Source organism: Rhamphochromis longiceps, linkage group LG23, assembly GCF_057381845.1.
Source record: "Rhamphochromis longiceps isolate RC_006_pf linkage group LG23, R_longiceps_female_GT1.1, whole genome shotgun sequence".
Lineage (NCBI taxonomy): Eukaryota > Metazoa > Chordata > Actinopteri > Cichliformes > Cichlidae > Rhamphochromis > Rhamphochromis longiceps.
This window is the reverse complement of record NC_140578.1, coordinates 18977213-18993903: the sequence shown is the minus strand read 5'-3', so window position 1 is coordinate 18993903 and position 16691 is coordinate 18977213. Positions and strand designations below refer to the sequence as shown.

At 40.5% G+C, this 16691-nt stretch overlaps 1 protein-coding gene across 3 annotated transcripts in view; it reads right to left on the bottom strand.

Moving 5' to 3' along the window:
- Positions 1-2142: 2142 nt before the first annotated feature.
- LOC146641739 (T-cell surface glycoprotein CD4-like) overlaps positions 2143-16691 on the bottom strand; it is a 33197-nt gene continuing 18648 nt past the window's right edge. For 2 of the 3 annotated variants that reach the window (XM_085397588.1, XM_085397589.1), the window contains 2 exons: positions 8087-8401; positions 3295-6371 (listed from right to left, as the gene is read on the bottom strand). In XM_085397588.1, coding sequence (XP_085253714.1) covers positions 6232-6371; positions 8087-8401 — 455 coding nt within the window. In that variant the 3' untranslated portion in view covers positions 3295-6231. Of the gene's footprint in view, positions 2474-3294; positions 6372-8086; positions 8402-16691 lie in introns of those variants that run through there. The other variant, XM_085397587.1, reaches the window with a different exon arrangement.

Sequence of the window (16691 nt, the reverse complement as noted above, 5' to 3'; positions counted from 1 at the left end):
CTGCAGAGAGTGATAACAACTGTGGAGAAGATCACCAGGACACCGCTGCCCTCTCTGCAGAGCATCTACCATCATCGAGTCCAGAGGAGAGCTGCCTCCATCCTCAAAGACCCCACACACCCCCAACACAGACCGTTCACACTTCTGCCCTCAGGGCGGAGGTTCAGAAGTTTGAAATCCAGAATATCGAGACTCAACAACTCCTTCTTGCCCACTGCCATCAGACTCTTGAACAGCTGACCCATTTTGAACAGTAATAATACATTTATTTTGCACATCAGGTCATCTTACACATTAAGCTATAGCTCTTTTACACACATTTCTGTTTCAGATCTCCATATTTTGTCTCCTTTACTGTCTACATTTATTTATTTGTACTATTTGTATTTACATGTTCTGTTTCTATTGTATATATTAATCGGCATCTGTGGGTGGACAGCAAAGAAAGAATTTCATTGCACAGAGAAATGCCTTTTCTCTTGTGACACATGACAATAAACACTTTGAATTTCTTGAATAATACATCTGTTTTAAATTACTACTATTATTATATGACATCACTATAAAGTGCTACTGAAGATGTGAGCTCTCAGATGAGCAGTGAGGCCCACACACTGACACAGCAGAAAACTGTAGTAAATGCAATGAAATAAAAGGACTCTGTGTTGCTGTGAAAAACAGAAGCGACATTTACAGTAAAAACCGAGAAGAAAAGCTTTAATGATGAGGATGTGAAATCCTTTAAAAAGTGATGCTTCCTGTTTGCATTTACTCTCACTAAAAGGGAAGTCCACCAGCGTACAACTGACATCTGTACTGAATACAGCTGCGGGATTCAGGACAGATGCACAGATTATGATCATTATATTAATTAATATATTATATGGAATATTAATATATTAATTAATATATTAATTAATTAATAATTGGTAGTATTATAAGTACAGATTACAGATGCTCAAGGGTCCTGTGACCAAAAGAGGTTCTCCAAATTTACTGACAATAATGTAGCTTTGTAAGATTGTGAATATGTGCGTCCAGGTCCTTTTTTTTATTTTTAGCTGAGTACCACAGGAGGGTGGAGCAGAGTAGAAATGAATGCTGTGTTTGATTTACAACCTGTGTCCTCATAAATGGAAAAGTCCCCTCATGGTTTGCGTTGAAGGAGTGTGTTACAATACGCCTAAAGGAATATTTTGACTCTTTGCTGAAGTTACCAAAAAGGAAGGAATAAAATGAGATATTTGTCCTGAATCACCATGTATTAGTCGGCTTATATTTTAAAATTTGCAGAAATACAAAATAACCAAAGGTACATGAACATCATATATTCATTATTGAATGAACCATCCGTTTTCTGCCTCATAATCCAAGAGAAATGCTCAGACTTCCCTCTTCCAGCCACCTGCCTCAGCTATTCTTTGTACACAAAGACGTTCCCAAACAAAGCCTGCCTTTGTAGCACTTATCAGGGCTGGAACATTCAAGGTCCATCATTAGAGCTACTCCTCCAAACACCAAGAATCAAACACAGCAGTCGACCTGCAAAAATAAGAACTACCACCACCTTCATCTAGGGTGTCACCACAGGTTCATCACTGTGGTGTATTATTTAATAAACCAAGGCCAAAATCACAGCCTGAAGCTATCTTAATTTTAAAAAAAAAAGAAAAAAAAAAGAATGTTTTGCTTCATGTCATTTATTTTTAAACCAAGATGTTGTTGACTGATGTTGATTGAGTCGATCAGAAACACAACCTTTCCTGACTCCAGGAGTTCATCCATTGATCCAGAGGGACGCTAAAGGATCTTCACTAATAGAGGTGTCACAGATTCATGGAGTTTTGGCTCTCCTCTCCTCATCCCATCTCTAAGACGGAGGTCAGCCACCCTTCAGATGAAGCTCGTTCTGACACACTGTGCTCACCTTCATCAGAATAGAGCACTACAGCAGCTTCATCACTGCAGGCGCTGATTACGTTTATTTAAAGCCTTTTGTTGTCCACATTTTTCCTCTGCCACTTATCTATATCACCATGTTACACCCCGACATGATGCAGATAGTTTCAGAGAAACAAAAAAAAAAAAAAAAAAGACAAAAGAGTAAAAAAAAGTTTGTTTTTAATTATTGTAGAACAATTTGTGTTTAAACGGGACTTTATTATTCAATCATTCCATTAACTGAATGAATCAGTTAATGAATCAGCTGTTTCACAAACCAATCATAAACAATAACAGGGAATACCTCAAAGACACATTTTTAAATCTCTTTCAATTTAATTATCTGAACTTGGCTTCAGTGGGACTGACATCTGATTGTTAACTCTTTATTTAGTAAAACACACACACACAAAACAAATTCACATGGTAAGTGTAAAATATAAATTACTGCATAAACATTTCTCATTGATAATTAAACATTTCCATCGTCACAGTGGATTCAGTGGCTCCTCCTTGTGGCAGGAAACTGTTACTGCAGAACAAAAACACTGAGAAACGTTTCGTTTTATTGTTGGGTTTTTATTGAGCTTCAGCAATGAACCTGCAAACGTCAGATGTAACAAACACACCAGAACTGCTGAGGAAGTCTGAAGTCATCAACACCTTCCTTAACATAACACTCAGAGTCAAAACAAAGGTTTGAATCCAGTTTAAATAAACTGCATTAAAAACAACCAGAAACAGGGAAGAAAAGAAGAAAAAAAAAAAGCTACCAGTTTTTCCTAAATTTCCCACAATGCCTCTGGGTTGCTTTCCACACTTCACACCATGGTCTGCTACAATGAAAAGGACCAGGGTCACATGACTGCTGTGATTACCTTCAGACATCACAGGTACCCTGAGCAGAGACCCTCACCATTCAGACTGTAACAGCGCGGCGATACACAAACACACGGCACATCAGAGCTGATCGATTAACTGATTGGGTGACTGACAGACAGTTTATGTGCGGTCGCAGCTTCTTTGATGTTTTCTACAAGAGAAACACTGTAGCGCCACCTGTGGTCACACCAGAGCAAGCAGTAGTTACACTTAAATGATCCTGGTCACATGACCACGATGCTATTGGTTGATTAAGTTGGTATAAGGGAAAAGATCCTGGACTTTGGTTCAGTCTGTCCTGACTTAAAACTGTATGATAAACAGGCTTAAACTTGAGCTGAAGCAAAGAAACTAAAAACACTGGATGTTTCCAAGGCTTTGAAACCCTGACAAATACCTCCATGACACAACAACTAAGCCAAGGAACAAAACAAATTATGAAAATAAAACACTGAACACAACTGATTGATCTTCATCGAATGACTGACAAGTTTTAATATGAATTATTCTGCCTAACACAAACTAATCTGAAAATGACTTAAAGCCAACAAGTTGGCTGAACGTTGTAGTGCCTAGAGTCTTTGTGTAATTAAACAGACAGTTAACCCCACATGTTGATGAAGAAGACTAAACCACTGATCTGTTATCATCCTTATCGCTGAAAAGAGAAAAAAAAAATGAAACAAAAAACTGATACAAACGAAAGAGGATCCTCGTTCGTTCCCTGACCCTAACATTTTGTTAAGATCTCTACTATGACACTGCAACAATTAAACCAGATAATAAATAAACCTGAAATGTTGACAGATAAAATCTGAGGTATGAAAGTTGGGAGTAAATCTTTGACTATGGAAGCAAAACAACTTTGACGCATTGGCTTGTGCAAGAAAACTCAAACTGTGGTTTGAGGACTGAACCCTGAAAATCAAGCGAGTAGTATCGTTTGCAGAGCTGAACTGTTGCTCAGTCCACTAATCGGTTAATCAGCTCTTTGTGCTACCTGGGAAGACTCACACACATCTGCGTTGCAGCTTTTTGATCTCTCGTCACTTCATAAACATAAAATATGCCGGTAAACAAGATGAAGCTTAAAGGGAGCTTCGGGATGTTTTGACCCATCTGCATCGGAAACAATATATATAAATATATAAAACACAGCAGATCTTTAATAACAGTATTATATAGTAAATGATAGAAGACGCAGACAATAAATCTGACATTTTACTGACTATTCTCAGCACCGATTGTAATAAAGTCATGTTTTTGTTGGATTGTAAATGGTAAATGGCCTGTATTTGTATAGCGCTTTACTAGTCCCTAAGGGCCCCAAAGCACTTTACACATCCAGTCATCCCCATTCACACACACTTGTGTGGATTGTGTTGGATGTTTTGCTGTTTTTAGTAAACATTACTTTTACATTTTGGTTTTTTTAATCAATAATAAATAACAGCTTAGTTGTAAGTGCTTATTTTCCTTCAACAGTAATTTCTTCAAATAAAAACAGAGAAAAACAAACTGCATAATGTACAATGACCTCCTTTAGAAGCTGCTAATCTTCTGCAGAGATCCATGCCATCAGATTTAGTAAGTCTTAAATTTGCTGGAGCTCCTCCATTGTTAATAAATAATAATAACAACAATAATAACGATTATTAATAATACTACTAACAATAATAATAATCATAACTGTGACAGCTCCATGTAGTGGCCGATTGTTCTCACATGTTTCACACATCTGATACTTTAAAGATTCATTTGATGTTGAATGTCTTTGGATCAAACTAATGCTTTTTACGTCAGTGATACACAGACACACATGCAAGGAGAATCACTGAAATGAACACAACCTAAAAAACAAAAACCTTCACAATCCCGGTCTGTGGCAAACATCAGTCTCTATATGGTGTCACTGTGAAACATCCAGGTAGATTAAAGCCTGTTAAATCTGCCTGACAGTGTGACTTCCTGTTTTATTCATAGATGATAGGGAGCACTTCCCTCCTGGCGATCGACAAAGAACGTGAACAATGTAAATCAGCTTTATAAAGGTGTTTTCTGTGGAAGAATTCCAATTTGATCAATATGACTAATATCGGCCCATCACAGAAGTATCTGAGTACAATTATAATGAAACACACACTGAAACTTTAGACGTTAAAGGTCCGGCAGCAATCTCGGAAAGTCGAACAACTGTATTTTTCTGTTTATGACAGTAATCTGGGTCGTATCAATGTTGTTCGGATACTTTTCTTCTTCTTCTGCTGTAATGTCCTTTTTTGGTCTCGGGCATCAAAAGAGCTTCAATAGGGGTAAATAATGACTGGTTTTAAAACCTCGTCAGCTCTCCATATAACTTATTTTTGATTTATTTAAATGGTGGCGCTCAAAGGTCAAATGCACTGCAACATAAGAAAACATCAACAAATGGAACAAGTGCACAAAACAGAAAGGAAATTGAAAAAAACATTACTAAAAAATAACTTTTTGTGAGGTTTTGTTTTTCTTTTATTGTACTTGGTGTGTTTTTGGAGTACTTTTCTACTTGCAGCTGTTTGACCTTTCAGGGCCACACTCAGTTTTGAAATCATTGAATTTGGAGGCTGACCTGACTCAGCGGATGGATATCAGCCAGGAGACTGGTTCATCAGTTTTTCAGGCATTAACCAATATTGGCCAGTATGGATACTTACACATTTTGGAGGTTATTTCTTTGTTTTCCAGTAACACAGCATGAAGTTAGCACTGAAAAGCAATGAAAACACCATCTGACTCCAATCAGATCTAAACAGGACTACACCGATATCTCTGGTGTCATGACACAGCGTGTCCAGCAGGGCAGATGACTTGATTAGCAAGACTAAGCTAAACGACTATCTTTATGACTGTCAACATACATTGAATAACATGACAGCCTGTCTTTGGGAGACTGTTTATAAATGGATCAATTTAACGTTGATGTCATGAACATCAGTGCAGCGAGTTCATTCATGTTTGTTTTGGAGGGCTGAAAACAGGTGGAGGTGGATGCAGCGGGTGAGTCGGAGTGTAACGGTCGCAGGTGGTTTCGAGCTGAGGTTTAGGTTTAACATTTTTCTGTCACCTGATTGGAGGATGAGTTACATCAGCACACTGAACAGTCTAATAAGAAATGCCTCGAGGCAGAAGAGGAATTTTTCAGTCGTCTGAGCTGAAGGATGAAACGTTAAGACGATAGCTGTATATAATGACGATAGATGTATGGATGTCAATAATTCAAAGCAGCTCCATTATACATTTACCAGATTTAGAGCAAATATGGAAAAGAAGGGTTTTACTTTATACGACAGTGTGAAATGTTATTTTTAAGGTATAATCTAGTTTTTGATTAAAGCTAAACCCAACTTTAACTCAAGTCTGTGCCTACTTTCAAGAGAAGAAAAGCACAAACAGAGCAGGACAGAGGAGAGTCAGGTGCTGCAGGGAGGAGGAGGTAACCGCTGCACCCCGAGGCAAAGCAGTCACAGGAGGCGAAGGACGTGGAGTTGTTATTTTAACGGCGGGCTTCTCTGCAACACAAAACAGATAAACATCAGTTTAATCAGAGCTGAACGTGCAAAAAACACTTTTTTCTTTTCTTCTGTTTGCCTAAAAATAAAGATGCTTTCTGTTACTTTTTTTAAATTTTAAAGTGCAACTTCTTAAGTGTAGCATTTGTAAGTTTGCTGGGAAGCAGCGCTATCTTTGCTTTATGCTGTCAAATCAGCCCAAAGTCAAATCCGCACAAGGCACACCTTAGTGCAGGGGTGCCCAATCCCGGTCCTCGAGAGCTACCGTCCTGCAGCTTTTAGATGCATCCCTACTCCAACACAGCTGAATCAAATGGTTTGATTACCTCTTCAGCATGCCATCGTGTTTGGCAAAGGCCTGATAACAAGCCATTCATTTGATTCAGCTGTGTTGGAGTAGGGATGCATCTAAAAGCTGCAGGATAGTAGCTCTCGAGGACTGGGATTGGGCAGCCCTGCCTTAGTGGTTCAGTAAATTAGCTGTTCATTTTAGTCAGTGTTTGAGCTCTAAAAGGTCTGTTTCCTCTTTTATCCACTCAGTTTTAACACTACTGCAGCTTTGTAGGTGATGTAATGGTAAATGGCCTGTATTTGTATATCGCTTTAATTTGTCCCTATGGACCCCAAAGCACTTTACACTACATTCAGTCATCCACCCATTCACACACACATTCACACACTGGTGATGGCAAGCTACATGTATGCTGTATGCTGCTTCTAAAAACACGCCTGACAGTGGAATACTAAAATATTGTGGGAAGATCAGAAACGAACAAAAAAAAGGAAAAAAAAAAAGCTAATAAAATTATTTTCTTCCTCTTGTAGTGCTGCTTTGGATTTTAGATTCAGATTTAAGTTTTTGTTTTTACTTTTTTTAATATGAAAAGTGAACAATATTTAAAAGGCAAACACGACACTGGAACTCTTTAAAGATTCAAATGTGTTCACAGGTGTAGGTGCAGTCCAGCAGGTGGCAGTGTTGCAGCACAGAGCCACTGATGGGGCTGCTTAATAGTCTGATAACCAAACTCATGTTCACCTGCAGGACACGGAGGATATTTTTAAAAAGCCTCTTAAATTGGGGAAAATCTGAATGGAGTCTGGTGCTGTCTGAGTTCAAGTTTCACCTGATATTGACCTGCTGCACGAGCCACAAGCAGTTGAAAAAGTTTTTATCCCCATACCTGAGCTCACACTCACTGATCAGGGTTCATGCTGTTTATCTGTGACACATATAGGGCCACATGGACGCAGCAGATACATAACGAGCCACCAACTCCAGCTTTGACTCGATCTGATATTGTTGCGTTGTTGTTGTTTCTGCAGCAATAAAACTAATGGTGTCCAGCTTCAACACTTGCAAGACACAAATCACATTGTAGTGATGTCATAATTTTATAATGTGGAAAGAGTCAGGCACCACAACAACAGGATAATAAGAGTTGCACGCTAGATTTGCAGCACGTGTATTTGTTCAGAGAGAGAATGGATTAATAAAGAGGATTTTTGTGCAGCAGTCAGCTCTTTGTGAGCTCGAGATTTCATCGACACTTACTGTGAACAGTTTCTGCACTGAATTAGATCTAAAGAGGAAACGTGTCCTGATTTCTATTCACAGCAGCATGATCATTTTCTGCACTTTTCAAAGACCCCTGAGCTGCTGCTGCACAAACACTGAGGTGTTCCTAATAAGGTGCTCGTGCTGCTGAACTGACCTGTGACTTTCAGAGTTATCTTGGTCTGATAGTCCACTTTGGTGATGTAGCAGTCATACGGGCCGGCGTCGTCTGCCCTCAGGCCCTTTATAAGGATGGAGAAGTTTCCAGTCTCGTATTGGTTTGGAAAGCTGAACACGCGACTTTTGAACTTTGGATCCATTTTACCCTCTCTGCCGTTGAAGATGTCCAACACAACATTGTCATCCTTGTCCCTCCAGAAGGCGTTGACCTCCTTGGGCAGCTTTTCAGAGTAGACGCAGGGCAGGAGGACCTCACCCCCGATGAAGCCGGTCCTCACAGACTGGCTGCTGACTGCAGGACGACAGGACAGGTGAGTTACAGATTACCTGTGCACAGCTTCACCACAGCTCTGTGCTTTAGCTCACTGTTTAAGCAACAGACTAAAAAACTTAATGTTCCAGTTTTTCTCTGGATAAACTTCTGTCCTCTGAACCAAATCATCACAAGCCAATTTATGGAATCAGTCTGTTGTTTGGAAAAACCTTAAACACATAAAACACTCACTGGATGTTCTCCTGCTTAGTAAACCCTCATGAATGTCTTTAAATATGCAGAGGACTGTAAATTTTTACTGTGATTAAAATCTGCCAGACGATGATGGGAATACTCAGTAAATGCTGCTGCACTGTGTAATTCATGCTCAGTGCTGTGAGTGAGTGACCTGCAAACATCATGTGACTTTGAGCACAGGGAAAATCTCACAGCAGAGGAAGAACATGAGCAGTATTTTAGCATTAATTAATCTGATTCAGCTGTTAATGTCTGTCCTGAGACTGAGGGGCCGCAAGCTGAAGCCAAGAACAGCTTCCCTCTTTTCCTAACTGTAACTGTAACTCTGTGCATCGCGCGGACAGGTCACAGGATCTTACTGGGAGAGGCGGTGGTGTGTGTTTCATGATCAACAACAGCTGGTGTGATTATGCGAACGTGCACCCGGTCAAATCCTTCTGCTCACCGGACCTGGAGTACCTGATGATTAAGTGCCGGCCATTCTGGCTACCGAGGGAATTTACAGCAGTGATCATTACGGCTGTTTACATACCCCCACAAGCCGACACTGACAGAGCACTCAGGGAACTGTACAGCGCGATCAGCAGCGAGGAAACCGCACACTCAGAGGCAGCGTTTATCACAGCCGGAGACTTTAATAAGGGAAACCTGAAGAAAGTCTCACCCAAACTCCACCAACACATCCATTTCAACACTCGTGGAGACCGGCTACTTGACCACTGCTACACCTCTTTCCGGGATGCGTACAAAGCCCTCCCCCGCGCCCCATTCGGCCAATCAGATCACTGCTCCATCCTGCTCCTGCCCGCCTACAGGCAGAAGCTGAAACGGGAAGCTCCAACCCGGAGGGCGGTACACTGTTGGACGGACCAATCGGAATCTACGCTGCGGGACTGTTTTGATCACGCGGACTGGGAAATGTTTCACGTGGCTGCTAGGGACATTGATGAGTACACAGACTCAGTCTGCGGATTTATCAGAAAATGCGTGGAAGATGTCGTCCCATCCAGAACAGTTAAATCCTTCCCAAATCAAAAACCCTGGATTAACGGAGATGTTCGCGCGGCACGGAGCACCGCCTTTGCCTCCGCGAACACATCGGACTACAAACACGCACATTACCAACTCCGGAAGACGATCAAAGCAGCCAAACGTGAGTACAGGGACAGGGTGGAGCAACAGTTTAACAACCCTCGGAGTATGTGGCAGGGACTAAACACGATCACAGACTTTAGAGGGAAAACCAGCACACCGCAGACCACGGCCTCTCTGTGTGAGGATCTAAACGTATTCTACGCTAGATTCGACGCAGCGAACACCATGAGACCGGACAGTGTGCGCACCGCGGATGACGTCAGTGCGCACACTGTGTCTGAGGAGGATGTGCGGAAGTGCTTCAGGAAGGTGAACGTGCGCAAAGCTACTGGTCCGGACGGGATTCCCGGCCGCGTCCTCAAGTCATGCGCGGCTCAGCTGGCTGGAGTGTTCACGCACATCTTCAACCTTTCCCTCTCTCTGTCTGTAGTCCCAGCCTGCTTCAAAATGGCCACCGTCGTCCCTGTACCCAAATCCTCCACCATCTCCTCATTGAACGACTGGCGACCTGTAGCCCTGACCCCCATCGTAAGCAAATGCTTCCAGAAGCTGGTCAGGGACTTCATCTGCTCTGCACTACCCGACTCACTGGACCCTCTACAGTTTGCATACCGCCACAACAGGTCCACTGATGATGCCATAGCCCTGACACTACACACTGCCCTGTCACACCTGGAGAAGAGAGACACGTATGTGAGGATGCTGTTTGTAGATTACAGCTCAGCATTCAATACCATCGTTCCCTCGAAGCTGGACAGGAAACTGCAGGATCTAGGACTGAGCAGCTCCCTCTGCAGCTGGATCCTTAGCTTCCTGTCTGACAGACGCCAAGTGGTCAGACTGGGCAGCATCACCTCATCCCCCATCACACTGAACACTGGTGCTCCACAGGGGTGTGTACTGAGCCCTCTCCTGTACTCACTCTACACCTACGACTGCACGGCCACTAACAACTCCAACATCATTGTGAAGTTTGCGGACGACACTACAGTGGTGGGTCTTATCACCAACTTTGATGAGACGGCTTACAGGGAGGAGGTCAGCGCCCTGACCCACTGGTGTCAAGACAACCATCTCACCCTCAACGTCGCAAAGACAAAGGAGTTGATAGTGGACTTCCGGAGGTGCAGAGAAGTACACACCCCCATCACCATCAACGGCGCTGCTGTGGAGAGAGTGAGCAGCTTCCGGTTCCTTGGTGTACATCTGGCTGAGGATCTTACGTGGTCAGTACACACAAACAAAACAGTGAAGAAGGCGCAGCAGCACCTCTTCTTTCTCAGGAGACTGAAAAGATTTGGCATGAGCCCCCGCATCCTCAGGACCTTCTATCACTGTGCCATTGAGAGCATCCTCACTGGATGCATCACCACCTGGTATGGCAACAGCACCGCCTACAACTGCAAAGCTCTCCAGCGAGTAGTGCGGTGCTCTGAACGGATAATTGGAGGTGAGCTTCCCTCCCTCCAAGACATCTACAGGAAGCGGTGCCTGAGGAAAGCGGGGAGGATCATCAAGGACTCCAGTCACCCCAGCCATAAACTGTTCAGACTACTTCCATCAGGAAGGAGGTTCTGCAGCATCCGGTCCCGTACCAGCAGACTGAGAGACAGCTTTTTCCATCAGGCCATCAGACTGCTGAACACGTCATAGACACCTCAGCTTCACTACTGGAACTTCAACATTATGCACTCCACACTGTATATAAATGCCACTTGTTTTGCACATATTCAACTCTGTATATTTTATATATTTTATTTTTACTCTATTTAATTTGTAAAAAATGTGTATACACACACACACACACACACACACACACGTAGAAAAACATTTAGTATACACATCCAGAAATGCATATACTATTATATATTGTACATATATTTATTAGTTTCAGATTTAGCCATTCTTGTATTTTGCTTGTTTACATTATTGTATTTTGCACAACCCTGTTGCTTGTGAAGCTCGCACACAAGAATTTCACTCACATGTACTGTACCAATGTACCTGCACATGTGATGTGACAATAAAAGTGATTTGATTTGATTTAATCAAAGTCCTTCATCAGCTAAATACTTCACTAAATGGCACTGACCTACATGATTACAGACCTCTGCATAAAGGTGAGTCAGGTCTTAGAAATAGTTCATCTTTAAATATCTGCAAATACCAGAGATCAGAATCATGAATGTGAAGGCAGGCTATTACAATAAACTAAACCTGAGGCAGATCAGATCAAACTGAACTTTTTTTCTCTTCATAAACAAAGGAAAATGTATAAAATAATAAAAGTGAATAAAAAAATAAAATAAAGGTTTGGGACTTCAACACTTAACCTGCCAAATGTTAAAGTGGATTTAAACTGTGGTGACTTTAGTGTGTGGAGTTCAAAACGAGGGTGTTCACACAATTAACTTAATAAAAACAAAGATAAGCTGCCAGAAGATCTGTCTGTGTGGAGCTGATTTGTACAGAATCTGACAAATCCTGCTTCTTTTCCACTGGTTGTTACTCTGTAAAGCAGGAACATCAAACTCATTAGGGTGACGTACAGCCCATTTTTATCCGAGGTGGTCCGAACCAGTGAAACTGTCCTGTCTGTCAGTGAAGTTTAACTACACATTTAGCTGAGATGATTTCATTTAGGAAAAAAATAAGTGTCATTTCAATAATATTCTTCAGTTTTCCTACATGTTAGAAAACATCCTGCTGTAGTAAGTGGGAGACATTTATCAGAGCAACTCGTAAACTGTAAGAAATCAACATGGAAAATTATATAAAATGTTTTAATGGCTGATTGTACAGACTGAAATGAAATGATAGCCCCTGTTCTGTTAGTTACTTTAGGGTGGTATGAATGGGTTTTATCAGCAAGAAAAACCTGGGAACTTCAGCTCTTTAGGTTTTTTTTTTTTTTTTTTTTTTTTTTTTTTTTTTTTTACACTGACTTCAAATATAACATTTGTTTTAATGCATGTTTCTTTTCCCACAGAGTCCACTCTGAGATTGCCAGGAATATTCTGGATGAAGCGCAAGCATGCCTCCCCCCCCCTTGCCCCTCCCCCCCATTCAGTTTCTCATTGTCAAGCTAAAAAGACTTTCTGGCAGCCAGGCTTATTGCTTATAAGCTGACACACTAGTTGTATAATTCTTTGAACCATAAAAACTAAAAACAAATACATGATAAAAATAATTGATGTGAGTCCAGCATCCCCAGTTGGTTTACAGGTCAGTTAATCACTAAGTGTAACAGAGATCTGTGGAAAATTTGGGAGTGTTTTTATTTTTATTACCCTGTTTTTTTATCGTTTTTGTTTTTCTACTGTTATTTTGCTGTGATTTTTCTCTTTTTTTATGTATTTGTACTGATTTTTGTCCTCTGTTCTTTCCTGTGATTTCACTTTTCTTTACTGTAGTTTTATGGATTTTATCTTTGTTTTTGTTTGTTCTTTGTTTATTTGGAGGGGCGCCATTCTTTCATGTATTCAGCACAGGCCTGGAGCTGGTGATAAACAAGGGAGAAAACCACACACTCACAGATTATTTTATGATAATTTTACAGCTGAAACTAGAAAATAATTCCAGGCAACCTGCTTACATTATAAAGGTTAATTCATTTGTAATAAATCCAGTCATAAAGACGGTAACAGGATCCTGATTTTCTGCACAGTCTTTAGGGTTTTTTTTTTCCATAGTACCTACTGGGACAGGCCCAACGTGGCACGACTCTTTTTTTCCATTACAATCGAGTACAACCTAAAGCACATCGGGTTGTTATAGCAACGTAGGGAAGTGTCTTGTGATGTCATTTGTATGCAACATGGACGCCGAGATGATGGTATACCTGATTTAGGTGAAGGAGACGCTCTCATGATTTATCGAGTGACGCCACTGATTAGCCAATTGATGGCATGGAGTCTGTTGGACGGTCTCAGACCATTTGGAACCCTAAAAAAACCATGTCGTTAATGACTCTCCGGCCACCCTGCAGCCTCTTTGTTGTGTGCATCACTGTATGAAGAAGTGATTGCGTAGCCACAGTATCAACAGACTCCCTGCTCATCTCTGCTCTTTGCTCACATGGAAACATACACTAACTAAACTGGATCTAAATCCTCTTCTGTCCACAAAGGGAACAACAATTGCCAAGCCCAGAAATTTTCCACTCTTTCACATCTTCCACTTTCCTGTCTGTCTCATGCTGCCGTACATGCAGGTACCACAATGAGACGAGCCGTTTACGTTCAGAAAATGACCACACTAGTCAGTAGGAACTGCCAACTCACTCAAACTACTCTCTAATGACTGCACAGTTTTAATTTTGGTTTATTTTGGAGGGCCACACAGACTTTCCATGGCATGCTTCTCATGTTTGTTCAGCTCAACTGATGCAACGCAACAAGAACATGAACAGCAGGAAACCAGAAAGAGGAAGAAGATTCACACCTGACTAGGAACTGAAACCGCAATACTTAACCACATAGAGCTGTTTTCTGTTTTAGGTCTTTCTTTTTTTTGGTGGAAACATTTAATTACACTGTGTTTAAATATCTTAAATTACCCTGACACACAAGGAGAACCAACACTGAACCAAAGAAAAACTACACTGAGGTGAGAGAACACCCCGAGTCTCCAATTTGAGACAGATCCGTTAATAAATGTCTTCACTACTGGCTAGTTAAAATATGAAATAAATATATAAATTAATAATAATTCAAGTGTTGAAGTCCCATATTTGAAAATAAAAAACTTCAAAAGCAACTAGTGACCAGTGCTATATTTCACAGAAATGCAACATTAAACTAATGTTTTCATTTTTGAGACTGACTTTGAAAGCAGGGACATCGCTCAGGAGTAGTCTGAGGTTAAGCTGACTGATAAACTTAATTCAGGCTAGGTTTAAATATACAAAGAGGCATTAAAACTGCCACAGAGTAGCATTTTCATGTGTCACAAATCTTGCAGCATTCACTCTGGCTGTCAGCATGCTGACCGTCTGACCCCTGCTTGCCTGTAGCCATCATTGCATTACAGTTAGAATCTTGACTGCTGATCACGCCGTTATGTATTGGCCTCAGAAGACTTCGTACATGAAATGAGCAAGTAATCCACTTGTGAAAATATGCCCGTGTTTAATCTAACCCCAGACTCTTTTTCTAATTTCTGCTGATGTTTTTGCTTTTGTGGTATCATTTGTCATATTTGTTCGATCCAGCGTGAAAGCTGAATGAAAAAAGCGTTTACTAATTTTTGTGACTAAAAACTTCATGTTAAAAAAAAAAAATACTATTATAGTTCTTCTGAACCATTTAACCATTTTTAAGAAGTACACACAGCCTATGTATGTAAAGCAGCGCTGTGGTGGGGATAACAAGAGGTTTCAGATTGCTTGATATGAAACTGAGTTTTATTTTATTAATTTAACATTTTAATGGATTTTAATTCCTCTAATTAATCCCTTTCAACATGTAAATTAATCAGAACGTTTTTTTGTATGTAATTTGTATAGTATTTTTTCTCTCTCTTATTTTCTTTTCTAAATGTACTTGTATATTGTTCACATGTTGAGATAAATTACCAATCAAATCAATTGATTCACTTTATGTTCAGAAGGGCCGGTAAAAACGTCAGGGTTTTATTTTTAACACTGTTTCAGACGTTAATATTAAACATGCAGTCAGACTTTCATGTGTGTTTGTGAGGGAGGGCTGAAAGTGAGTGGATCGGCCTTTTAAAAAAAAAAAAAAGCATACCTGAAGAAATATCTGATGTTAGAAACTCTTGTGTACTGTTTGTTTGTATATTTGTCTTTCTTGCTGCTGTTACACCCAAATTTCCCCTTGTGGGACAATTAAAGGATTATTCTATTCTAAGCTCAAATTTCACAGAAGTCATGACATCCATCCAAACTTTAGACTGTAAAAAGCAGGGGTGGGTTTTTATAATCGATTCATCGATTAAAATCGATTCTGGCTTGGATAACATAAAATCGATTCATTAAAATCCTGAATCGATTTTTTAATATAAATTTATTTTGCCCGAAATGCCAGAATCTCAGGTGAAAGATCACAAAATTTCAACAACCACCAAACAACTAAGACAGTAAATGAGAGCAGGTACACGGATTCTGCACATAGACGTAAACACACAGCGCGGACCCGCGGATCAGAATCAGTTAGATGTCGCCTTTCTCACAGTCGGGGCTGAAAGCCGACAGCTCGCTGATTCTGATCTGTCGGCGGGTCCGCGCTTTGTGTTCACGCCCTTTATGAGCCGATTCTAAAGCTGTTAGTTTGATCTCTCTCCAAACAATATTGACCAAACCAGCAGCAAAAGAAGATCCAAACGCTTCACATAAACATCGTCATGAATTCACTCTGACTTTTACTGTTTTGCTTCCACCACGATGCACAGCTCTCTCTCTCTCTGTTTTCTTCATTATTCGCTTGCTTGTTACCCACAAGACTACCGTTGTTTACAGCGCTGTTGGCCGCTGTTTTTTTCCCTTTTACATTCTTCCGAAAAGAAAACCTCATTTCTGCTGTTCAATACTGAACAAATTTAAACTTTTTAAAATTATGCAAAATGCTTAGACGTGTCTCTAATAAAACCGCTGTAACTTCAGAGGTAATGTTCATATGTTGATTAATGGTTTTCTTTCGTTTTTGATGTACTGCAGAATATTTTTATAAAATCCCAGAACAGGAAAATCACCTTCATGTTTTTCTGTGTTTTATCTTCAGCTACTTTGACACAAAGGCATCTACTGTGATGCTCACACCTTTGATAAAGTCTTGCGTGTGTCAGCTTCCTTTTTATTGATACAAAAATATGTAAATGTACTGATCTGAATTATATTTCTGACTGTCAAAATTTCCCAGATTTAAATCGAATCAAATCAAATCGAATTAAATCGAATCGTGGATCAAATCGATTCGGGACCTTGTGAATTGGAATTGAATCGATTCTAGAAATCAGT